We start from the raw sequence: 25738 nt of genomic DNA on the forward strand, positions 1-25738 counted from the left end.
ATGCATTGACTTGCTTAACAACCGTGGCATTCACTGAACAACTGCCACAAAAAGGTGGTAAAATTGAATCAGTCATATGGGTATCTTGACTTAATAACTATTATGACTTATGAAGGAAATTCCAGGCTGTATGTATGTGCATTTGTAAGCATCTTCTGGATGTAGTGATCCTCTATTCTTTGAAGTTAGGCATATTTCCTTGGAATTCTGGGAACAGACTTCAAATCCTTTCAGAACACTTGTGAATGCGAAGGTTGACATAAGGAAGATGGTACTTTTTAAAATTTATTTATTTATTTATTTATTTGTCAAGCATATATAAGAAAACAGGTAAAAGTATAAACATAATTTGAATATATGAAAAGAGTAAGAGTAAAAAGGAATATTAGGACAGGGACGGTAGGCACTCTGGTGCACTTATGCACGCTCCCTACAGACCTCTTAGGAAAGGGGTGAGGTCAACAGTAGACAGTTTAAGGTTAAAGTTTTGGGGGTTTGGAGAAGAAACCACAGAATCAGGTAATGCATTCCAGGCATTGACCACTCTGTTACTGAAGTCGTATTTTCTGCAATCAAGTTTGGAGCGGTTTACCTTGAGTTTGTATCTATTATTTGCCCCTGTATTGTTGTGGTTGAAGCTGAAGTAGCCATTGACAGGTAGGATATTTTGGCAGATAATTTTATGTACTACACTTAGGTCAGACCGAAGTCGATTTAAAGTCGTAGTTTTAAATTGTCTAGGCCCAAAATTTGAAGTCTGGTGGCATAAGGTATTTTATTGCTGGTAGAGGAATGGAAGACTTTTCTCATAAAATATCTCTGGACACTCCCAATTGTATTTATGTCCGATATGCAGTGCGGGTTCCAGACAGATGAGCTATATTCGAGAATTGGTCTAGTAAATGTTTTGTATGCTCTAGTTACTAGTACAATATTACTGGAGAAGAAGCAACACAAGATTAGGTTAACAACTCTTAATGCCTTTTTGGCAATGTTGTTACAGTGGGCTGTGGCACTTAGATCTTTAGAAATGAGTACTCCAAGATCCTTGACAGAGTTAGGGTCATCTACAAGGTCATGCCCATCTAATTTGTATTTTATGTTTTGATTTTGATTTTATTTTTTGCCAATGTGCAAGACAGAACAATTGTTGGTTGAGAATTGAAGTTGCCACTTTTTAGACCAATCTGACACATAGTCAGGGTCTTTTTGAAGGGTAGTTGCATTGTCGGTGGTGTTGAATAGTTTAACATCATCAGCGAAGAGAACACAGTTGCTTTTAATATGATTGCAAAGGTCATTTATGAAAAGTATGAAGAGTGTTGGACCTAAAACGCTAATGGGCTACATTCACAAAATATTAAGCAGGTCAGCTAAGGACTGAGTGGTTGCACCCTCAAAGATTGCTAAGCCAAGTTGAGTCTAACCATTATCATATATTTTGTGCCTTACTATAGTCTACAAACTCAGCCACTTTGGTTAGCAGATTGGTATGAAGAGAAAACATAGATCAATTTAATAACCAAGTTAAATGTGATACGTTGTTTGAGATGTCACACTGGAACTTGGTTCAAGTCCATCAACACAACTGGGATGACACACATACGAAGAAAAATATTTGATTAGGTCCATTAGGGTTTTCAGGAATTCCTTCCTATAGAAACACTCAGATCAATCCTTTCAGAAGGAGTTTGACACTTTAGCATTGTGGCTCGTTACATATTCTCCCAAAAGAAGGAATCATATTAATATAAAGAGTGAGGAAACCAAATAAGACTAATTCAGATTGTTGAAAGATTACCTATTCTTGTTTTTTCAGAATCCACGTTGAAGGCAGTAACCAGATTTTCCAAGAAAAGACGCACAAGCCTGAAGTTGAATCTGCCAATACTCCAGGACCCATCAATCAAGATAACAATGTCTGCGAAGGCTGGAATTTTGCACTTAAATTGGTTTTCTGTTTAGAATAAAATAGGAAAATGGTTTACTCAGTGAATTTTATCCAACGTAGGCTGGGCTTTCCTTTAAAAACAAGAATTATAGAAATAGAGATCTATATTAGCAGATACATATGCTAACAAGCTTTGACTAAAAAAGAAAAGAAAAGAAAATATACAGGTAGTCTTCGACTTACAACAGTTCATTTAGTGTCCATTCAAAATTACAGCAGCACTGAAAAAAAGTCACAGTTTTCACAGTTACGACTTTGAAGAATCCCTATGATCATGTGATCAAAATTCAGATGCTTGGCAACTGGTTCACACTTATGACCGCTGTGGTGCCCCAAGGTCGTGTGATCACCTTTTGCGACCTTCTGACCAGCAAAGTCAATGGGGAAGCCAGATTCATTTACCAACCAGATTACTAACTTATCAACTGCAGTGTTTCACTTAACAACTGCGGCAAGAAAGGTTGTAAAATGGGGCAAAACTCACTTAACAAATGTCTCATTTAGCAGCTGAAATTTTGGGCTCACTTGTGATCATAAGTCAACGGGTTAGCTGTACTGTGCTCTCTTATTGATGTTTTCAGCTGCTGTGAATCACTTTTGTGAGATGGATGGATGCACAAATCAAATAAATGAAATAAATTTAAGATAGATGACAGTTGCCCATCTATTTTAAGTCTCACAGGGCATGTCGATATTTGATTCAGAACTTTATTTCAAAATTTATTTGATCAAACACCTGAATTAAATCAGCTTTCTCAAGAGCTAGTAATGCTTGTTATCCTGTGTGCCCCGCAAACCCAGCTAGTGTTTTCATATTCAGCTCTTGATATTTGCTTTTATGACAATAAAATAGCAGGCTCAGCTTATATTCAGCAGCAAAATTTCAAGGAGACCGAGTGGTCCAGAAATGAAAGAAGGAAGGAAGAGGGGGAAGGAGGGAGGGAGGGAGAAACCATGGAATTAAACTTCATAGAACCATAGTTTTATTTATTTATTTATTTATTTTGTCACACAGGATATGTAAGCGTTAAGCATGAAATACATAGTATATATAAGCGTAGGCATGAAATAACTATACAATATATAAGCATATATATATATATAAGTATGAGTGTGTAATAACTATATTAATTGGATATAACGAAAGAAAGCAATAATTGGATATAACAAAAAAAAACAATAGGACAGGAACAGTAGGTACTCTTGTGCTCTTATGCATGCCCCTTACAGACCTCTTAGGAATGGGGTGAGGTCAATGGTAGACAGTTTTTGGTTGAAGCTTTGGGCATTTTGGGAATCCCCAAAGCTTCAAAAAATTCAAAAAAAAAGGAATTCTGGGAGTTGAAGTCCACAGGTCATAAAGTTGCCAAGGTTGGAGATCCCTGTTCTAGTCCAACCCCTGCTCAAGGCAGGAGTTCTAATACTATCTTGGACAAATGATTGTCAATCTTTTCTTGAAAACTTGAAGTGATAGAGTAACCACAACTCCTGGAAACTTAATAGTTCTTACTGTCAGGAAATTCCTCATTTCCACATTTCCACCCATTGCTTCTTGTCCTGCCTGCCTGTGTGGATTAACGTCCTCTTCCCTGAGGCCTCCTTCAACTAATAGAAGACTGCTATCATGTTTCCCCTCAGTCTTTTCTTCTTTAAACGAAACATATCTAATTCTTTTAGCCGTTCCTTATAGGTTTTAACCTCCAGACACCTTATCATCTCTGTTGTTGTTCTTCTCTGCAATCTTTCTAGGGCTACTGTTGATAAAAACTCTGTTGACATCCATCCCCTATAGGAAGAATTCCAAATAGGGGCGAAAATCTGTTCACAGATTGATTTGAATGTTTAATTCTAGGAAACTACTACAATTAGTCTGAAATTTCGGTAAGCAGCAAATAATGCTGTAGAAGAAGTAGCATCTTGTTGGTTTGTCTTGCATGGGACACTTTAAGTGGACATTGGAGGGAATGGCTGGCACAGCACATCGGCAAGTGCCTGGTCTCTCAACACAGTGTCTAGATATCAAAACTAGATAACAAAAAGGACTAAAATAAGTAACAGAACAAGAACCTTTCACCTATTGAAAAATGCAAGAATGTTTGTTTTTTGCTCTTTCTCAATTCAAGCTGGAGGAGTTATTGGTCAGCAGAGAAACCTAAATATGTCTGATTCCTGTAGCATCCTGACATCTTGCACACAGAATAAGAACAACCCAATCAAGGCCTGCATTGTTTTAATTCTGAAATCATAAGGCTTGGATAAAAATCTGAATGGACAGTCTAGAACAGTTCTAGGCCAGCCTTCTCCAGCCAACTCCCACAATTCCCAGACATTGTGAGTTAGGTGGGAATCACGGGAGTTCAAAGCAAAGAATCTGGAAGATACCTGGTTAGGTAGGAAAGACTTCTCTCAGTTGTAAAGCCGGTTTGTTTCTTGTACTTCTAACTTTATTTTCCTATCTATCATGGCCCAGCCAGTGGTGAAATCCAAATTTTTTTACTACCAGTTCTGTGGGTGTGGCTTGGTGGGCGTGGTGTGGCTTGGTGGGTGTGGCAGGTGCAGGATACTGCAAAATCCCCATTCCCTCCCCACTCCTGGGAAAGTCTCCATTCACCCTGGGGCCAGCCAGAGGTGGTATTTGCTGGTTCTCTGAACTACTCAAAATTTCCGCTAACGGTTCTCCAGAATCTGTCAGAACCTGCTGGATTTCACCGCTAGGTCCAGCCAATAGAAATCCTGCCCAAATGATCCGACATATCTCTTTTTTTGGTCATAATTAAAAGCAAAGCTTTTCTTGGAACATAAGCCAGGCCTGCGTTTTGCAAATGGTGCTTCCTGTGTGCTGTTGCTTTTGATTAACGATTCCCTTTCCCAGATTTCTGTTAAACTTCTGTTCTGTTAGCGGTGAATGTTCTATGTAGTTTTAATCATCCATATTTGGCGGGAAAAGAGGATTCCTTAACATGAAGTAGAACAGCCGAAAGAAATGAGGAGACACCAAGCCTTTGAGTTCTTAGAGTCAAGCTAGACTGGTGGTGAACATTCCACAACTAAATGTCCTCTGTGTGTGTGTGTGTGTGTGTGTGTGTCTATCTGTCTGTCTGTCTGTCTGTCTGTCTGTCTGTCTATTTAAGAAGAATGTTCTTTCTGTACAAATGCCTCTCTTGAGTTTTTAAAATGCAATAGCTTTGGGGACGGATCTGTCTTTATGATGATTAAAATCCTGAGGGATGTCTTGCATTGCTTTTGTCCTGACCAGTGGGTGGAGGAGACAATTAAGTTCAATTCGGCACTTTGCTACCTGACAACATGGTACATCAGCTCCTGGAGGGGAGAAAGGAAGACAGGATTTGCAAACCGGTAGAGAAAATTAAGGGAAAAGGGGCGGAAAGCATGAAGTCACTGGACCACACCTAATACAACAAAGATTGCCCTCTGGGAAAGTTGAAGCTTCTATAGCTTTTGATTTCATTACTTGGGGGGGGGGATTGCTAATCTTTAATTTGTACACCTTAAACCTGGATTAATTTGTCTTCGGGGTGGATTCTTATTATCCAAGGGGGAAAAAACTAGGATTTTTTTTTTCAGCTAACAAGAAATCCACACCGAAGACACATTAATCTGGACTTAAGGTGTGGAAATTAAAGATTAGTGAAGCATTCCAGAGCTTTTGTCATCCACTTGCATAGAAAGGTTCTTTATTTTAAAAAAATAAGAATAATAATAATGATTGAATTAGGGAAGAGTTATCTTACATCCCAGTCACAGACATTTATGAGGATGCGTCAAAATGGAATAAAAAGATTCAACCACGTCCCCTCCCCGTTATTTTAATTTTTATAGGAATAAGAGATGTACTGGCATTGATAATGTTATCTAATTGGGTAATGAAATGTCTACAAGCAAACAACCAAGCTCAGAGAGAGAGAGCATCAAGGACTCCACATGGATGGATGGACAGATTGGATGGATGAATGGATGGATGGCTGGCTGGATGGTGGTTGTATGTGTGTTTGTGTGAAAATTGCATTCAAGGTGGAACAGGTTTAGTGAAACCTTGAATTTTTTTCCACTGGCGATAATCTTAAATGTTCCTATCTGCCTTTTTCCCTAGTTCTACCTATCATCCCCCTAAATTCAAGAATAATTTTTGTGATAGAATGGTACATCTTTGTTTGACAACCTTTGTTTCTGCTTCCGAGGGAAGATAAATCCTGCCCAATGCAAGAGCTAACTAGTTAATTGATCTTATATACCAGTGATGGCTAATCTTTTCCGCACTGAATGCCTAAAGTGCGCGCACACATGCACCCAAATCCCCAAAATGCAATGCGTGCATGGTCCCCTGCATGCTCCCTGCCCGCTGCACATGCACACAGAGGCTTCTCCACATGCGCCCTGCCCCTCGCGCATGCACGCATGGTTCCCACACATGCACCCCGTCCCGCGCATGCATACGCACCAACCCCACATGCCCCCCACCCCCTGTGCATGTGCAGAAGAGACCTGAAGACTAGTTGGCCGGTGGGAAGTGTGCGCACATGCATGACGGAGCTGAACTGGTGCAACGGCTTGCATATCCACAGAGAGAGCACTGTGTGCCACCTCTGGCACGCGTGCCATTGGTTCGCCATCACGGTTATATACCTTTCTCTTCCCCTGCCCCAATTCAAATTCCTGGCAGGGGATAGTAAGCAGGTAGTGTCAAAACGATGGCAGATTATTTTGGCTTTAAGAGTCTCAGAATTTATCGCATCACTGATCTTCCGAGAAAAACCGGGCTATTTACGAGACCGCCTTCTGCCACCGATAGCCTCCCAATGACCTGTGCGCTCCCACAGAGCGGGCCTGCTCCAGGTGCCATCAGCCAAACAGTGCCGGCTGGTGACCCTCAGGGGGAGAGCCTTCTCTGTGGCAGCATCGACCCTATGGAATGAGTTACCTCCTGGGTTACGTCAACTTCCTGACCTCCGTACCTTCAAGCGGGAACTGAAGACTCTGCTATTCAATCGGGCGGGACTAGCCTAAATATTATTTTAATTTTGATATTTTAGTTTAACTTAGTTTTAATTGATTTTAAATTGTATTAATCTATTTATGATTTTATAGTTTAGGGTTTTATATCGGTCGTTTGACCATTTTTAGTTTTAAATTGGCCGGTTAAATATTTCATTTTAAATGTATTTTAAATTTATTGTGTACCTATGTGTTTTAATAAGGCTGTACACTGCCCTGAGTCCTTCGGGAGAAGGGCGGTCTAGAAATCTAATTAATTAATAAATAAATAAATAAAAAAGCTAAACTGCATCTCTTCATGTTTATAAAGGAGACATATTACACTATTTACATTAACCTTTTTCATTCATGCTGATCTGATTTCTTTTTAAGAACAAAGGTGAGGAACATCAACACTTAGTCTCACTCCCTGTAGTCTGACAGCTCAAGGGACTTCATGATATGCAGAGAAATTAATTAAGCCTGACAACATTCTTGTGAGACAAGTATTACCATGCGCTTAAACACAATAGTAAACTGACCTCAGGGATTTAGTTGTTGGCAACCAAAATTAAGTACTCAGTTTAGACAAATGTTTGAAAAGAGAGATGCATATTGTTCCCTTTCTTTTCATTTATGTCATTAAGGAGAAAAAATAATTAACAGAGGGAGTCCCATATACATGTCTCTATCGTGCTAAATTATATTTTGTAATTGATATATTATATTGGGTTTATTTTATGATTATATAATCATCCTACATTATGAGGAAAGCCCCCCCCCCAGAAGAATGAAATATTTTGAAGAATATTAAAAAAGGCAGAATATTATATTTCCTTAAATGAGAATTGAAGAAACATGTTTTTTAGAGGCAGGAAGCAGACTTAGTCTTTCTTAATAGCCCCACCCACAGCAGATATTTTTCGCCCATTAAGAAAGACTGGGCCAGCCTATCAACAAAACAAAAGACCTTCAGTTTCAGGGTGATGGGATTAAGAATAGGACATGATCCTTCGGGACATAATAAGATTAACCCACTACCATTTAGCAGAAGACACAGAGTTCACTACATTACACAATCTCCTCAGGGCATTTCAGACATTGCACAGCACCTCCTAGCAGACTCTCTGAAACTTATAAAAATCCATGTACTCATCAAAGCTATTGGTCAGCTGCACCAGAACCATAAACGCTGGTGGTTCTGTCCACCATTAAACCATCTTTCCAATCAGCCGCCATGTTTCCAGTGTCTTTCTCCCAGCTTGGAACTGAACCAGATGAATATTTCTTCCAACAATTGTAAGTCACTGCACTACAATATCCATCTGTTTCTGTCTCAAAATGACTGGAAATGATCACTGCCAGTTGCAAAAATAGGAAATTTGGGTTACCTGAAACTTTAGGAAGCAGGGGTGAAATGTAAAATTTGTTACTACTGGTTCTATGGGTGTGGCTTAGGGGGGGGGTAAAGTGACTGGTTGGGCATGGCCAATTTTTTTTTTACTTTTAAAAGCATTTTTTCTACAACCTCTTCGGCCAAAGAGGTTGTTAAAAAATGCTTTTAAAAGCCTCTGATGATCAGGTAACTCAGCTGGGATTGCCAGAGGAAAAAAAGCTTTTAAAGGGTTCTGATGATCCCAGCTGAGTTGCCTGATTGCCAGAACTTTTTAAAAGCATTTTTTTTACAACCTCTTCGGCTGAAGAGGTTGTAAAAAAATGCTTTTAAAAGCCTCTGATGATCAGGCAACTCAGCTGGAATCGCCAGAGGAGCCTGTTAAAAGCATTTTTTTACAACTTCTTTGGCCAAAGAGGTTGTAGAAAAAAAGCCTCTTATGATCCCAGCTGAGCCGCGCGATCATCAGAGGCTTTTTTTTAACTTTTAAAAGCATTTTTTCGGCCGAAGAAAAAATGCTTTTAAAAGTTAAAAAAAAAAACCTCTGATGATCGCAGTGCTCATCTGGGCATGGGGGGGTGCCCAGGGATTTTTGCTACTGGTTCTCCGAACCACTCGCTGCCATCACTACCGGATCAGGAGATCCGGTCCGACCCGGGAGCATTTCACCCCTTGGCTACCCCCTTTTACTGAAGCGAAGGAGGCTTTTGAAAATCTTTCCGAAATCTTACTGAAGAAAAGGAGGCTTTCAGACAGAAAAAAACGGCAACAGAATGAAACTTGCTTGCACTTGTTCTACATGTCATAAAAGTTTACTGATGAGATCTAATTGCTTTGGAATGGTAGGTTATTAAACGGGGAGGGAGAAGATCAATTCTAAAATAGCACAGAGAGATTTCTCGTGGGCTACTTAAGCACAAAGCATAGTTCAATATAAACAGATTTTATTCTGGCATTCCATCATCCTTGACAAGTCTGGCTTGTTCCACTAACAGTGACATCATTCCCAGCCTCAAATTACAGATGCCTGCTTGCACGAGATAAAGAATTCAGGAAGCATTTCCTCAAGTACACTTATGTACACATCCCAGAATGAGTGTTGAGGTCTGCCAGCAGCCTGCAGAGCTGGCAATGGAGTTGGACAGTGATGAGGCTGGGGAAGGCCCAGATGAGGTCTCTGCGTCGGAGGCTGAGGTGGGGCCAGGGCCATCGGGGAGTGAGGTGTGGACTCCAGAGCCTCCAGAGGCTGTCAGTAGTGAGGTAGAGGAACAGGAGGCGCCTGTTCCTAATGCACGCATGAGAAGAGCTGCCAGAAGGCAAGAGCAGCTCAAGCAAAAAGACGACTCGGGAGTAAGGCCAAGAGATGATTGGCCCCTCCCATAAGACTTAAAACAGACCAGCAATGGCGTTTGGGCTTTGCTGGAAAACAACATTGGTAGCTTCATCTTCTTGCATTTATTTTTGTATCGGTGTCTTCTGAATGTTTGCCAAGAAAGGCATTTGACAGTTTGCCTAATTGGACCAAGGTTTGTGATAGGACTGAGGAATTTGTGTTGAGAGGAATTTGATTTAATTTAGTAGAAATACGCTGAGAATGAAGTAATTCTCAGCTGTTCGAATAAAGTTTTTTTTTTCACTGACTGAGTTTCCTACTACCTACTTGGGCCTGGGTCACAACAATGAAGGACAATTACAATCCTAACCCAACTATCTCCAACATAATGCCCTCCACGTCCCACAAGGTTTGACCATGCTGGCTGGAGATTCTGTAAGTTCAGGATTTGTATGAGAAGAGCAGGCAGAGCCTAAGGGTGGAGTCAAGAGAGGATTCAGCCTAGAATTGTTACAATGTCCAAAAACATTCCAGGTCCAGCCCCCCCCCACTTTGAATTCCATTAATCTAGTATCCCAAAGGTGCTTTTTTAGACAACCATGACCTGGATGACTGAGAATCTCTACAAACTTTTAGCTATACAATTTGGGTTGAACACCCTTTGAATGGTGTGGGAATAGGAATGGATTTCCAGAGGAAAAATTGCAGACTACAGGAATCAAGAGCATTACTCAGGTGACCTGAGGACACAGATAAACCTCCAAGTGCTTCATTGACCCTCTAAAAGGATGCAGATGACCAGCTGTCTGCAAGGAATATAAATCCTTCCATTCCCCACTGTCCTGTCAGAGCTGAAGAAACTTCTTGGATGAGAAGCGAAACGTCTTCAAAAGAAAAAAACAAGAAAGTCCAATTGCCTCCTGAAAAAGCACCTTTGGGAGAACCATGACCTAGATGACTGAGAATCTTTACAGACATTAATCTAGTACCAATTTAGAGTCAATTGTTAGTTGACTAGATTCTTGTGTATAGGCTTCAACAATAAATTTTCTGAACTGGAATTTTTTTGTGATCCTGCTTCTTTGCACTTGACACGTGCAGTCCGTCCATCAAGCAAGCATCGAGATGGGATGGTCTTAACTTTATTAGATTCCTATCATCTTTGTAAACAGGATCCTATTACCAAAGAAGGAGAAACAAGCTCTCAGCAAAGCTTAATTTAGTTTTGCGTGGTTCAGCAAATGGAAGCCCTTAACAAATCTTGGCTGATCTCGGAAGCTAGGCGGAACCAGCCCTGATTTGTACTTAGATGTTAGAGACACGTAGGGAATTTCAGAGGTGTTGTTTAAACTAGAAACTGAGAAGAAGAAGGTTACAATAGCAAATGACAGCCAAGAAAACTTTCTGGATGCACTCAGAAGAGACTAAGTCCGATTTCAGCATTAGCTTAAGTCATATGTTTTATAGACCAGGGGTCTCCAACCTCGGCAACTTTAAAACTTGTGGACTTCAACTCCCAGAGTTCCTCAGCCAGCAAAGCTACCAACCTGCCTTCCATTGAGAACCTGTATACTGCATGAGTCAAAAAAGAGGGCTGTGAAAATAATTACAGACCCCTCACATCCTAAACATAAACTGTTTCAACTCCTACCCTCAAAATGACGTTATAGAGCACTGCACACCAGAACAACTAGACACAAGAACAGTTTTTTCCCGAATGCCATCACTCTGCTAAACAAATAATTCCCTCAACACTGTCAAACTATTTACTAAATCTGCAGTACTATTAATCTTCTCATCATTCCCATCACCCATCTCCTCCACTTATGACTGTATGACTGTAATTTTGTTGCTTCTATCCTTATGATTGATACTGATATTGATTGTTTCCTGATTGCTTATTTGTACCTATGACTATCATTAAGTGTTGTATCTTATGATTCTTGATGAACGCATCTCTTCTTTTATGTACACTGAGAGCATATGCACCAAGACAAATTTCTTGTGTGTCCAATCACACTTGGCCAATAAAAAAAGTCTATTCTGTTCTATTACACACAATCCAGCGTTGTAATATAACTGTTAAAAAGGCAACACTGTCTTGGGATGAATTAAGAAGAACACAGAATCCAGATCATAGGAAATCATGGTTCCACTATGTTCTGCCCTATGTAGAGTACCATGCCCAAGTTTAAATTAAGTTGAGGCCTATTAAGAAGGTGAATTGTCTAAATGCAGCTAAATAAAGAACAATTAAAGTGCTTATGTTTAGCCTACAGAGAAGATGACTGTTATCAGTTTTCAAATACTTGGACAAAGTAGGATCAGAACCAGTAGGTTAAAAGCACAAGGACGGAGGTTTAAGATGAACATAAGGAAGAACTGACTGACTATATGAGCTGACAGCCAGCAGAATAAGCTGCCACATGAAATAGTGAACTCTCTTCCTTGCTACAGGTTTTCAAACAGAGACTGGATGGTCAAGTGTTAGAGATGGTGGTAGGATAGTGTTTCTCAACCGTAGCAACTTACAATCTGTGGATTTCAACTCCCAGAATTCCCCAGACAGCAGAGGTTGTTGAGGTTGAAAAACATTTGATTCAGGACAAATGTTTTTCAACCTCAACAACTTCTGCTGTCTGGTGAATTATTTCCCAACCTTGTCAATTTTAAGATGTCCGGACTTCAACTCCCAGAATTTCCCAGCCAGCATCATCTTAAAATTGACATGGTTGGGAAGCACTGACCTTGGTCATCCTGCAGTACGAAAGAGATTCTCCATCTCTATAATTTTGTCATCTTAAATTTGCAGGCCATCACATGTACAGGCCAAGAAATTCTAAGGACAATTTCTTCAAACCTTCTCCTGAGGAATGAGAAATTATTCAACAATTTCTCCAATAGCAGGAGGACCCCCTCACCTTACTTCTTGAAAAAGTGGCATGGAGAAATTTTCTCATAAATTCTCTAGCTGTGTTTTAATGGAAAATAGGAAGCTGTAAGGGGGATCCAGGTAACTGAATAATGACAGACAGCAGGTTTGCACAATTTTGATAGTCCCGTAACTAAATTAGGACTAAAGCCAGTGGTGGGATTCAGCCAGTTCGCACCATTTTGGGAGAACCAGTTGTTAATTTTCTGAGCAGTTTGGCGAACTGGTTGTTGGAAGAAATCATTAGGGCAGAGAACCGGTTGTTAAATTATTTGAATCCCACCACTGACTAAAGCACTAAAGTCTACCCAAGATGTTGTTATGAAATTCCAATCTCTGATCCAATCTTCTAAAAGCAAATTCACTTTTATGAAATGGAATGGGAGCAGAAAGACAAATCCAAGACAATCACAACACAGAAGCAATTAAAGGCAAAAAACGTCACAATTAAGTCACCCCTACACCTCTTAATAAATTCTCACCTTCTGGTTTCGGAAGGGGCATCAATTCTGTATCCTCTGTTGGCACAGCAGGCTTCAGTTTGCCCACATCTTTCGGTTTGGGTTTGCCCGAAGTGTCCTTCTTTTTCTCTAGATCTTTAACTGCAAAACAGGAAGTGCAATTTTTTAAAAAACAACAACAGAATAATGACTTGCTATCTCTAAAAATCAAATTGGTTTCTCAAGATGGCCATGCTTATGCAGGTAGGCCTCAACTTACAACCAGAATTAAAGTCAGAGTTTCCATTGCCAAGCAAGATTGTTAAGTGAGTCACATCTGATCTAGAACCAGAAGCAACTTAGATCTAAGAAGAAATTTCCTGAAAGTTAGAACAATTAATCAGTGGAGCAACTTGCCTCCAGAAGTTGTGAATGCTCCAACATTGTAAGTTTTTAAGAAGAGATTGGATAACCATTTGTCTGAAATGGTATAGGATTTCCTGCCTAAGCAGGGTTTGGACTAGAAAACCTCCAAGGTCCCTTCCAACTCTGTTATTCTATTCTATTCTGTTCTGTTCTGTTCTGTTCTGTTCTGTTCTGTTCCGTTCCGTTCCGTTCCGTTCCGTTCCGTTCCGCTCCGCTCCGCTCTCCTCTGTTCTACTCTACTCTACTCTATCTTGCAACCTCATTTGCCACGTTCGTTAAGCTAATCACTGTGAATTGCGAATCATATGATCACTAAGTGAATCCAGTTTCCTCCACTGACTTTGCTTGTTGGACGCTGGTTGCTTGGAAGGTAGCCAATGGTGATCACATGACCCTGGGATGCTGCAACTGTGTAAAATACAAGCCAGTTGCCAAGCAACCAAATTTTGATCACGTGACCATGGGGGTGTTGCAATGTTTGTAAGTGTGAGGACTTGTCACAAATCCGTTTTTTCCAGTGCCGTTGTAACTTTGAACAGTCAATAAATGAATGGTTGTAAGTCAAGGACTTCCTGTTCAATCACTAGATTAGAGATGTAAAAATAGATATCACCACTAGAAGGTAGTTTGTAGCTACTGTTCTGTAGCTACTTGCTGCCATCTAATAGTAGTTATGCTTTACATTTAAAAAAAAAGGATTAAGTATGTCACCTTCAATCCAATTTTTATTTTCTTTTGTTTCTAACCATATGTCTAGACTGTTGGTTTGAGCTCCGAGCTTGGCATTTTGGTTGCAAACCAGGGGTGACATTCAGCAGGTTCTGACAGGTTCTGGAGAACCGGTAGCGGAAATTTTGAGTAGTTCAGAGAACTGGCAAATACTGGCCCCAGAGTGGGGTGGGAATGGAGATTTTGCAGTATCCTTCCCCTGCCATGCCCACCAAGCCACGCCCACAGAACTGGTAGTAAAAGAATTGTAATTCCACCACTGTTGCAAATGTTGAGTGTGCTTTGAATTGTCCCATTCGAGGAGACAATTCAAAGCGCACTGACGATGTCTCCTCGAATGATGACGAAACGTTTGCAACCCAAATGCCAAGCTCAGAGCTCAAACCAACAGCCTTGCTACCAATCTGAGCTACCGTAATATTTAAACACATTGTAACCATATGTCTGTCTGTCTCTACATACTGTATGTACATATATAACATAATTGTTGGCTTTCAGAACATCAAAGCACAGCTATAACATAAAGCATATATTTAACCATTACGGTTAAATATAAATCAGATAACAAAAGCAATAAGGTTCCTAGAAAAAAAAGTATGGATTTGCCAATTTTCCCCAGAAAATTAATTCGGAAAATGGTTTTTCCAACACTGAAACCAATTTGTCTGTTTTTAAACTTTATATGTGGTCTGTTCCATTCATAGTTCTTGGAAACTTACATGTATTTAACAAGATGCTCTTACTAGTTCATTCGCTTATTTAAAGTTTGATGGCATGATTTTTCATCTAATTTAAGAAATCCTTGAGTCAACTTCAAATAGAATATGTATTTTAATACAAAGCAATGGCCATATTCTAAATGGAACTTCATATTTAATTTTTATATATATAAATAATTCAAGGCGATAAACGTATCTAATACTCCTTCCTCCTCCTATTTTTCCCACAACAACCCTACGAAATGGGCTGGGCTACACCAGATCGGTTCGTCCATGTATGATGGAAAAATTGGTGATAAAAGGAGTTATGGTTAAGGTACTGGTCAGAAACCAGGTGATTGGGAGTTTTTTTTTAATTTGCATTTATATCCCGCCCTTCTCCGAAGACTCAGGGCGGCTTACACTATGTTAGCAATAGTCTTCATTCTATTTGTATATTTATATACAAAGTCAACTTATTGCCCCCAACAATCTGGGTCCTCATTTTACCTACCTTATAAAGGATGGAAGGCTGAGTCAACCTTGGGCCTGGTGGGACTAGAACCTGCAGTAATTGCAGGCAGCTGCTGTTAATAACAGACTGCATTAGCAGCCTGAGCCACAGAGGCCCGTTCTAGGAACAGAAGCCAGCTGGGTGATTGTGGCTGTTCACTTAGTCCAACCCTCCTCACAAGATTATTGTTGAGGGAAAAATAGGAAGTGGGAGCAATTATGTGCATTTCCTTGGGTAGAAAAATCTAAAAGTGGAATGTCTAATAAACAAAAAATCTTCAGTATAATTATTCCACAGTAATGGATGGAATAACAACCCAATGTCCATCTATACCCAGGATGGTGAACCTATGCCAGAAGTGGCATGCAGCACCTTGTCTTTCAGCATGTGAGCTGTTGCCCCAGTTAAGCTCCGCCGTGCATGCGTGCGTGCCCCAGCCGGCCAGCTGGTCTTCAGGTCTCTGCTGCGCATGCATGGGGGGCAGGGTGTGTGTGGAGGGGCCGCACACGCATGCGGGGGGGTGGGGCATGTGCAGGGAGTGCACCTGCATGCACGGAGGTAATACGTATGCGGAAATGTGCACATGCGGGGGGGCACATGCGGGGGGCACATGTGGGGGGAGGGCGCATGCGGGGGGGCATGCATATATGCACGGGTGTGGAACGCATGCATGGGGGCCATGCACGCATTGCATTTAGGGGAATTGCACATTCACACACACACACTTTGGGCACTCGGTCCATAAAAGGTTAGCCATCACTGATCTATACACTCTGTTGTTTAATTTCAAATCCTCGTCTCAAAGATGTTTTTTTCAAGAACCTTTCTGGTTTTTCTTTGAAGACATTTAGCTTCTCATCCAAGAAGCTTCTTCAGAGCTTCTTGGATGAAGTTCTGCTCCAGAGCTGAAGAAGTTCCTTGAATGAGAAGCTAAATGTCTTCAAAAAAAAACAAAACCCAGAAAGTCCAGTTGCCTCTTGAAAAAAGCACCTTTGTGACAACCATGACCTGGATAACTGAGAATCTCCATAGACTTTCAAATCCTAGCTTCTAAAATCCTTTGCATAACACCAGACAAAACCTCCTCTGAACATCCTACAAACACATAGCTTCCTCATATAAAGAGACTGTATAATTTATTGTCCAAACAGAAACTCCTGTAGGAACCAATCTGGGTCGGTCAAGCTTTTAGACTCATGCTGAAGCCCATCCTTGGGGAACTTCTCTCTAGAAGAATGTGTTAGAGAGAAGTTCCCTGAGGATGGGCTCCAAGTTGAAAGCTTGGAAAACTAAGCCTCTGTCCCCAGTGACCGACCCAGATTGGATCCTGCCACATTATCCTGTGGCACGTATATTTGCCATCATTCATGAGAAACTCTTGTGTTGAAAGATGGCGAACTAGCTGAGACCGATGGCTCAGGGAAAGCTGAAGGTCAAGACATGCAAACTGACCATGGCAGGGAAGAAGATGGACATTGCCTGAGGCCTTATAAGCGAGGCCTAGCAGAAAATGGGTTCCATGAGGAACACGTTGTGTGCATATACAGAGATCAGAAAAGGATGAAGGCTACCTGTAAGACTACCAATATTAGCATTGCTTCACGAGTAATATTATTATTAAGAATAATGCCCAACTCTCCTCTGGCCCTTCCCACTTGTCAAATTTATTATTATTCTTTCAGGCAGGTTTCAGATAAAAATCTATTGAAAACTGAGTGGGAACGGAAGAGATCAGGACTCTAAAATATCCCAAACATTCCAGACCCTGGAAGCACAGGAGAAGGTTTTTAGGCCCTATGGCTCCAGGAAACATGTTCAAAGGATGGGATGGTAGGAGGACAGGGATAAAGTGGAACCTGTCCCAGGCCAACCGGGACTGGAGATATGGTCCCCCTACCCATATAAGCCCAGTCTTGTGAAGCAGACAGACCGAAAGAGAGGACATACTTCGGAACTGGCCTTGCGCTGCTTTGCTCTCCTGATCTTGAGCAAAGGCCACTATCTGAACGATATAACTCTGATCGGGGATAAGACCTTGAATAATCGCCTTGTTTGCATTGTTCTGAAGCGTCAGCTCATTTGTCTTCCCTCCTGCAAAAGAGAAACACGATCAGCATTGCACTTTCCATTTCATTATAACAATATCAAATCTAACCTATTGGTTTACGTCCATGTGCAAGATAAAGCCACGGAGTTGCCAAATTCTAATTACTCCCTCATTTCTAGTCCTCCCTAAGGAAGGTTTCTTGGACTTCTTTCTTATCCTTCCTCCTTAAATTCCTAAGGGAAGTCTTGATAGGACCTGGCTAGGATATTTAAGTGGGCGTCTAATGAAATACAATCGTTGCACGAAGTCATTCCTTTGGCATACCCTGACATGATCTAGCTTTTGGTCATGTTTCTACATGGGAAATTAACTCCCCTTAATCATTTGTCCTTGCAGGCAACTATGCAAGCATGCCTGAGCATTGGGATTTCTGCCTATAAGGCCACTAAAGTAAGCCTTACTTTAAAGTAAGCAAGCCAAGTTCAATTTCTGATAACTTTACTGACACATTTATGTAGCTTTGTAGATTTGTAACAACCCAGGAAACAGGTTGAGATTTCTGTCTTCCAGGCTGATTTTTTTCTTTTATTTCCTAGTGTAATCTGTACTCTGAGGTCCCAAGTAGTCTCCCTTACAAATATTAACCAGGCTTAACCCTGCTTAGCTTCCAAGTGCATGCAGGCTCACCAAGAGATATCATCCATTAAGATATTGGCCACCCAGAGTCGCTTGACAGTGAAATGAGAAGGAAGAGAAGAGAAGAAGAGAAGAGAAGAGAAGAGAAGAGAAGAGAAGAGAAGAGAAGAGAAGAGAAGAGAAGAGAAGAGAAGAGGAAGGAAGGAAGGAATGAAGGAAGGAAGGAAGGAAGGAAGGAAGGAAGGAAGGAGAAAGAAAGAGAAAGGGAAAGGGAAAGGGAAAGGGAAAAGGAAGGAGGGAAGGAAGGAGAAGGGAAGGGAAGGGAAGGGAAGGGAAGGGAAAGGAAGGGAAGGAAAGGAAAGGAAAGGAAAGGAAAGGAAAGGAAAGGAAAGGAAAGGAAAGGAAAGGAAAGGAAAGGAAAGGAAAGGAAAGGAAAGGAAGTAAAATAGAATAGCTATTCTGCAAATGAGTAGAGTAGTATATCTGATTTTAGGACCACTCCCCAACAAATTAGTAACTTCATGCAGAAACATAACACACTAAGAACAAAATCTCTTAGGGGTGAGTTCAAACATGATCTTTCCATTTGCATTTGGAAGGATTTGTTTATTTTGTGAGCAGCACTTCATCCTGTAATCAGAGAACAATATATACTTTTGTTTATTATATTAATTTATCTAGTCTCCCATCTCAAATTCATGATTCTGGGCAGCTTGCATACAATTAAAACAAAATAAAAATACCAAAACAATCTAAGAATAATAAAAAAATATTATAATACCATGCAACAACAATTTACGGCACCACAATAAAAACTGTGAGTGCACGGTACTCGAAGGGCTTACTATGTGTTGTATTTATAGTGACTGAGTTTAGCCACTGTTTTCTTAACTACAATTTGCTGAATAAGTCACAACTGGAAGATTTGCTAGGCATCTGCTACTAAATCCAGGCAGGATTTTTTGAGAAACTTGCAGAAGTTTCTAAAATGTGCAGGAAACAATTCTGTATCTAGAGAAAGAAGCTTTTAAAAATATTTTCTTAGTTGGGGGGGGGGGGGCGGAATCTTCAACGAATTCCAGTTGGGATGTACCAAAACCTATTAAAAAATGAATGTAATATTAAAATGGGTAATGATAGCCCATATGCAAACTTTTATTGTACAGTATATTTTCCAAACTGTTTCTTTTGGTTGTTATCTTATAATCTGTCCCATCTTTTCTGTTATAACCGATTTATTACTTCCATCTGCTTTATTTGTCCCCTGAGCTCACAGAAACCAAAATCTCATTAATAACCAAACATCTTTTAATCATTACATCAGAAGGAGACAATTTTGGTCACTGAAGAAAAACAGACACCACAGAACAGTGCTGAATTAAAAATGGATTCGGTAGATCATCTACACGGGTGAGCTGAGGATTACCTGGGAGATCAATTTTGGGGCGGCTGAAAAACTTTTAAAGGCTTTTCAATGAAGAAAAGCACTTCCCACCACACACCATCTGTTTCCTATAAACAGGATTTATTCAAAGATACACCTGATGGGGAAATATGCTTCCTGTTCAATGGAAGTTCTGTTTCCTTCCCCAAACACTGATGATATTACCTAGTCCGGTAATGAAATATCTGCAAGGAAGTTCAGAGAGCATCTAGGACCTCATAGTTCAACCCTGAGCTGATGGAAAGCTAAATTCTTCATTGCCAATAAGAAGAAAGGGTGAGGATTTTTTTAAAACTGTTTATTTCTGCACTGTGTTGTCTCTCATTGATGTTTTAGGTGCTATTCTTCAGAAATTGGGCAAGGCTCTGGTAAACTACAGTAGCAGCCGGGGGCGTGGCCATGACCGTGGTGGGGTAAGGACCTTTCCTTCACTTCACAGGGCTTAATAATGAAGATTTATGAGGATTAATGCTGTTTGGAATGCACCGTTATGGATGAAAGTTAATAAATCATGAAGTGGAAGTGTTAATAGCCCAGCAGACTGAATTTAAAACTGGTAGGTCATCTGAAACTGCTTGAATTAAGGAGTTTTTACTGCGTGGGATGACCGAACTGGCAGATACAATGAGTTTGGAATAAACTGCTGTCTTTTGCTTTCCTTATTATAATTATCGTGTTCTGTGTTAAATGCTGAGGCTAAGGAATATCAAAGACTGAATTTGCTAATGAGAAGAATTTTAATTGAAGAGATCGATCTTTTGTGCTGGACTGACTGGCTGACTGGCTGAAGAAGCTTTTATTAGGTGGATAATTTTTTAATTATTTTTCTTTTGAGAGGAAATTAATAGCTTGTTTATATTACAGAAAACAAAAAAAGGACTTTGTTTTGAAGTTCAAGCTGGTTTTTTTTTTCTCTGCCGACGTGGAGAAAAATGGCGCTGATTAAGCTGTGAGGTAATTGTGTTTCTTTGTGGAGTGAATATGACTCATAAGTTACTGATAAGCTACTAACGAGTGCAAATAAGCCGCTTCGCTTCAATTAAAGATTGTCGTCCTTGATCTTCATCAAGACCCTCTGTAAAATTGGTTTGACTGCTGTCCTTTGATCTTCACTAAGACTCTTTGAAAATTGGAATCCCAGTTTGAGAAATTTTTGGTTTTTTTTTTCAAAATGACTCAACAACTTTCAGAAACGCAGCAAATTGCTGCAGCTTTAAATAAAATTGGGGAAAAATAGCAGCACTATCAGGCGTATAGATAATTTGACATTTAAAACTGACATCCGAAGTGCAAAATTTAAAGCAAGATATGAATGATAACTTTGCTAAACAAAAAGAGGAAATGACAATGATTAAAGATGAAATGGAGCAGCTGCATGTGCATGAGGCAAAAGTAGATCGGCAAATTGGCAAAATATTTTATAAAAATGAGCAGCAAGATAAGAGAATTTGTCTTTTGGAAGAAGAGATGAGGAAATATAATTTTGTTATTAGAGGAATCTCGGAAGAAAGGGAAGATAAATTGAAACAGCGGGTTTTGAAATGGATTAATGATTTGGATACGCAACTTACGTTCACAATAGCAGACCTGGCAAGCGTTTTTAGAATTGGATATAGAAGGCAAAATGGTTCTAACAGGAATGTGCTTGTCAGGTTCGCAAATCTTGGTGATAAGTTGGAAGTTATGGCCAAGTTAAGAGAGTTGGGAGATGCTTTGAGTTTGAAGGAAGACTATTCAAGTCTTCCCGGATATATCAAGAGAAGAAAGGGCATGGAGATTTTTTAAAACCAATTACAAAAGTTTTGAGAGATAATGGAATTAAATACAATTGAGGCCACCACAACAATTGAAATTTTTTATAAAGGAAGGATGCATAATCACCCCAGATATAGATGCATTATTATATTTACGGAGCTTGGACTGATTGAGATGGAGGATTTAATGGAGATAAAAGATCAAATGCTTCAGATGGGTGGAACATACGTGGAAACATCAATCTCAGAAGAAGAAAAAGGGCTATTGGAGGCAAGACTCTAAAGGGTTAAAGAGGAAAGAAATATCACCTGTGTTGGTTGAACAGAAGAAGAGTCGTGAGGATACAGTAGGAGAAGAAGCAGATAAGAGTCTTGGAAAATATGAAGCTGAATGCGGTCATCGCTATCTTTTTTTGAGTGATGAATTTAAATAGACAGCCGAAAGAAGTGCCCGGGCATTGGCACGTCCCTCTCCCCATTCTCTTTATAGAGGCGAAACCGATGAGGATGTGGGGGAAGAAGATTGTTCGTATTTTATTGTTTGTTTTGTTTTTTATTTATTTTCTGTTTTCTTATTGTTGTTTATATGGTAGTTTAATGTCAGGTGGTGGGGGGCAAGGAAAGCAAGATGCGGGATAGGATTAAAAATTTATATTTTAAATGGGAGTTATAAAAATAATGTCATGGAATGTGAAGGGTACAGGAATCAGATTAAAAGAAGAAGATTGGAGCTTAAGATTAAAAGGGATTTACCAGACATTTTATTTTTACAAGAAACCCATCAGAAATCTGAAGATTCAAATAGAATGTATATAAAAGGTATGCAAATATATGAAAAAGCATTTGGAACTTCAAAAGCTAGAGGAGTTGCAACACTGATATCAGATAGGGTGTACTTTGAAAAACATAAGGTAATTTTGGATGAAGATGGAAGATATGTAATAATTGTTGGAAATCTTAATGAGGAAAAAGTGACACTTGTTAATTTATATTTACCGAATGAAAACAAAGAGAATTTCTTGAAAAATAACAAAATTTTGGAGAATGAAAGTGTAGGAAAGTAATTGTGGCTGGGGATTTTAATTTAATCAGAGATAAAATAGACAGTACTAATCCCACCCGCTGTGGAGGAGCAAATAAAATGGGGATTTTAAATATGTGGATGCTTCGAAACGGCGTGGTTGATGTGTGGAGAGAGGTTAAAGGAATTGAGAGAGTATACACTTTTTTCTAAGATATATAATACATATTCTAGAATTGATTATATTTTTCTTTCTAAAGATTTGTTGAATAATGTGGATAAGGTAGATGTGGGAATTTAAAGATTCTGATCATGCAGAAGTTATGGTGGACTTAGATTTTAATTTTGAGAAAAAGAAGCTATTGGAGATATGACGAAATTGTATAAAAATGAAAAGGATAAAAATGGATACTTAAAAAACTGGAGGAAAGTTGGAGATTAAATGATAACGGGGAGGTTAAATTTGAAATTGTTTGGGATGCGATGAAAGCGGTGTTTAGAGGGGAGAGTATTAAATTATCAAGTAGGAAATATAAAAATTATAAAATTAAAATGGAAAGAGATAAAAATAAGATTAAAGAATTGGAAAATCAATTTTGCTTACTAAAGAAAAAAATTCTTCAGGAGCTTAATATGTTAAGAAATAAAATGATAGAAGAAGATACAGAGTTAGTAAAAGAAATTTGAGATTTTAAATAGGAATTTTTTTGAATTTAGTAATAGAAATTCTAAATTATTGGCAAAGATGGCGAAAGATAAAAGAGAGAAGAGAGAAATTGGAGTTTTGATAGATGATAGAGGTATAAGATGTTATAAAAAATTAGAGAAATGTGAAGTGGTTAGAAACTTTTTTCAGAATCTATATTCAAAGAAACCAATTAATCGGGGAAAATTGCAAAGCTATTTAGAAAAGTATGTGGTGAAAATTGATCAAACATATAAGGAATTGATGGAAGAAGATATAACACAAGATGAGATTAATGGAATAATACAAAAATTAAAATTAGGGAAAGCTCCAGGTGAGGATGGATTACCTGTTGAGTTTTATAAAGAATTTAAAGAATTAATAATACCAAGACTGCAAAAATTATTCAATGGAATATTACATGGTGGGGAAGTACCTTCGTCATGGAATAGAACGGTGATATCCCTAATTCCTAAACCAGATAAAGATTTAGAAAGGATTGAGTCCTATCGGCCCATTTCTTTAATTAATCAGGATGCAAAGATATTTACTGCTATTATAAGTAATAGATTAAATAGATTTATAGATAGATATATAAGTTATAATCAAGTAGGCTTTGTGAAGGGTAGATACATGAGTGATATTGTTAGAAGAGTATTAAATATTATAGATGTAGCTGAATATAATGGTGATAAAATTGGTATAGTATCATTGGATATTTTAAAGCTTTTGATTCTGTACAATGGGAAACAATTAAAGTAATTGTGGAGGCTTTAGGCTTTGGTAATAAGTTTATACATGTTATTTCAAAATTGTACCAAAAGAGCAGTGCAAGAGTGAAGGTGAATGGAATATTAACTGAAGAGATAAAATTAGAAGCTGGTACGAGACAAGGATGTCCCTGTCCCCAACATTATTTTTATTGGCTATGGAAATATTGACAAAATGATAGAAAAGATGAAGAATTAGAAGGATATAAGGGTATAAGATAAATTTGTATGCGGATGATACTTTAATTATTTTGAAAATGTAGAGAAAGATTTGAAAAGATATATAAGCATTTGATAGAATTTGAAGAAATGACAGGATTGAAAGTAAATTGGTCAAAGTCAGAATTATTGATGGATAGTAATGGTAATGAGTCTGAGAATATGCAAGAGCAATTTGGGATAAGGATTAAAACACATTGAAATATTTGGGTATAGTGCTTTCACTTAAGGTTAAAGAATTGAAAAACTTAATTATGATGTGGTGATTAACGAAATTGAGAAGAAGATAGATAAATATAAAATTTTAAAGTTGTCTTGGTTTGGTAGAATTGCAATGTGTAAGATGATGTTGCTGCCCAAGTTCAACTTTTTATTCGAGATGCTACCACTAAATTTGACAGAGAAAGATATTGAAGGATATCAGAAAAAACTGGATAAATTTTGCAATGGTGGCAAAAGACCCAGATTAGTGAAGAAAATGTGGTATCAAAATCAAAAGGAAGGTGGATTAGGAATCCCCAAATTATTTAATTATTACTGTGCGTATGGTATCCGGATAGTGGTAAAAATACTTAAAGGTGAAGATAATTATTGGAGAGATTTAGAGTTAAGGGATATAGAAATTTGGATCAAGGTGGTTTTAGATAAAGCAAATTTAAAATGTGTAAGTAGAAGTTATTGGTTAAAGGATTAAGTAAAATGTGGAACAAATTTGTTAAAATTTTAATTCGGATATAATCTTTTGGGGAGACAACTGGAATTTGGCGATTAAAAATAATATAAAACGTAATGAAGTGATTAAAGAGGAAAATATAGAAATTATTAAAGATTGGATAAAAGTTATGGGAAATGAAAGGAGGAATAAAGAAATTATTGAAAAATTAGGGTTAAGTTGGTTTGAAAAATACAGATAGAAAATGGACAAAAAACTAAAGGAAAATTATTCGATAAATAGATGTGAAACTGAATTTGAATATTTAGTATCTCGGATTATGAAAGATGAAATTGGGCTAAAGGGACTCGTTAGTAGGGTTTATAAGATTATAAATTCTGATGAAAAATTACAAAGAGTGATGAGGACAAATTGGGAAAAAGATCTTAATATTGAAATACCAGAATCAGATTGGAATGTGAATTGGAAGAGTAGAATTATGAGAACTTTATCTATAAGGATTAAAGAGCACAATTATAAAGTTGTTTGGAAATGGTATTTGACTCCAGTAAGATTGTCACAAATGGATAAAAAACTAGTAAAAATGTTGGAGATGTGAGATGGAATTGGGGACTTATGAACATATGTGGTATAATTGTGATAAGGTTAAAAGTTTTGGCAACAATTGGAGAAAATGATATTTGAAATGATGGGGAAAGTAATAACATTGAGAGTGGAAACTATATTATTGTTGGTAATTAAGGAAATAGAATTAACAAAATATGAAAAAGAATTGATTAGAATTATGATTATAATAGGTAGAATTATAATAGCTAGATATTGGAAACTAGATGTGATTTTTAGAATAGAAGAGTGGAATTCTGAAATGTGGAAATTAGCTTTAAATGATAAAATGACATGTGATATTAAAATTAGAAGTGGTGTGTATAAAGAAGATATTTTCTGGAAGACTTGGAAACCATTTGTGGACTTTGCGCTTGGAACATTGGACGCTTCAGTACCTGTACCTCGAGAACGTGGATTTTGGCAATCATGAGGATATATCCGAAGACCCAAATCTTCCTTTTATGTATAGCACAAG

General features: G+C 38.5%; 1 protein-coding gene across 1 annotated transcript in view; it reads right to left on the bottom strand.

Moving 5' to 3' along the window:
• The window catches only part of COL14A1 (collagen type XIV alpha 1 chain), a 175114-nt gene that overhangs the window by 136961 nt on the left and 12415 nt on the right, over positions 1 to 25738 (bottom strand). The window contains exons 4-6 of the mRNA XM_058177897.1: positions 17356 to 17499; positions 13084 to 13203; positions 1802 to 1957 (exon numbers count right to left, since the gene is read on the bottom strand). Coding sequence (XP_058033880.1) covers positions 1802 to 1957; positions 13084 to 13203; positions 17356 to 17499 — 420 coding nt within the window. The remainder of the gene's footprint in view (positions 1 to 1801; positions 1958 to 13083; positions 13204 to 17355; positions 17500 to 25738) is intronic.

The sequence above is a fragment of the Ahaetulla prasina genome, chromosome 3, assembly GCF_028640845.1.
Source record: "Ahaetulla prasina isolate Xishuangbanna chromosome 3, ASM2864084v1, whole genome shotgun sequence".
Lineage (NCBI taxonomy): Eukaryota > Metazoa > Chordata > Lepidosauria > Squamata > Colubridae > Ahaetulla > Ahaetulla prasina.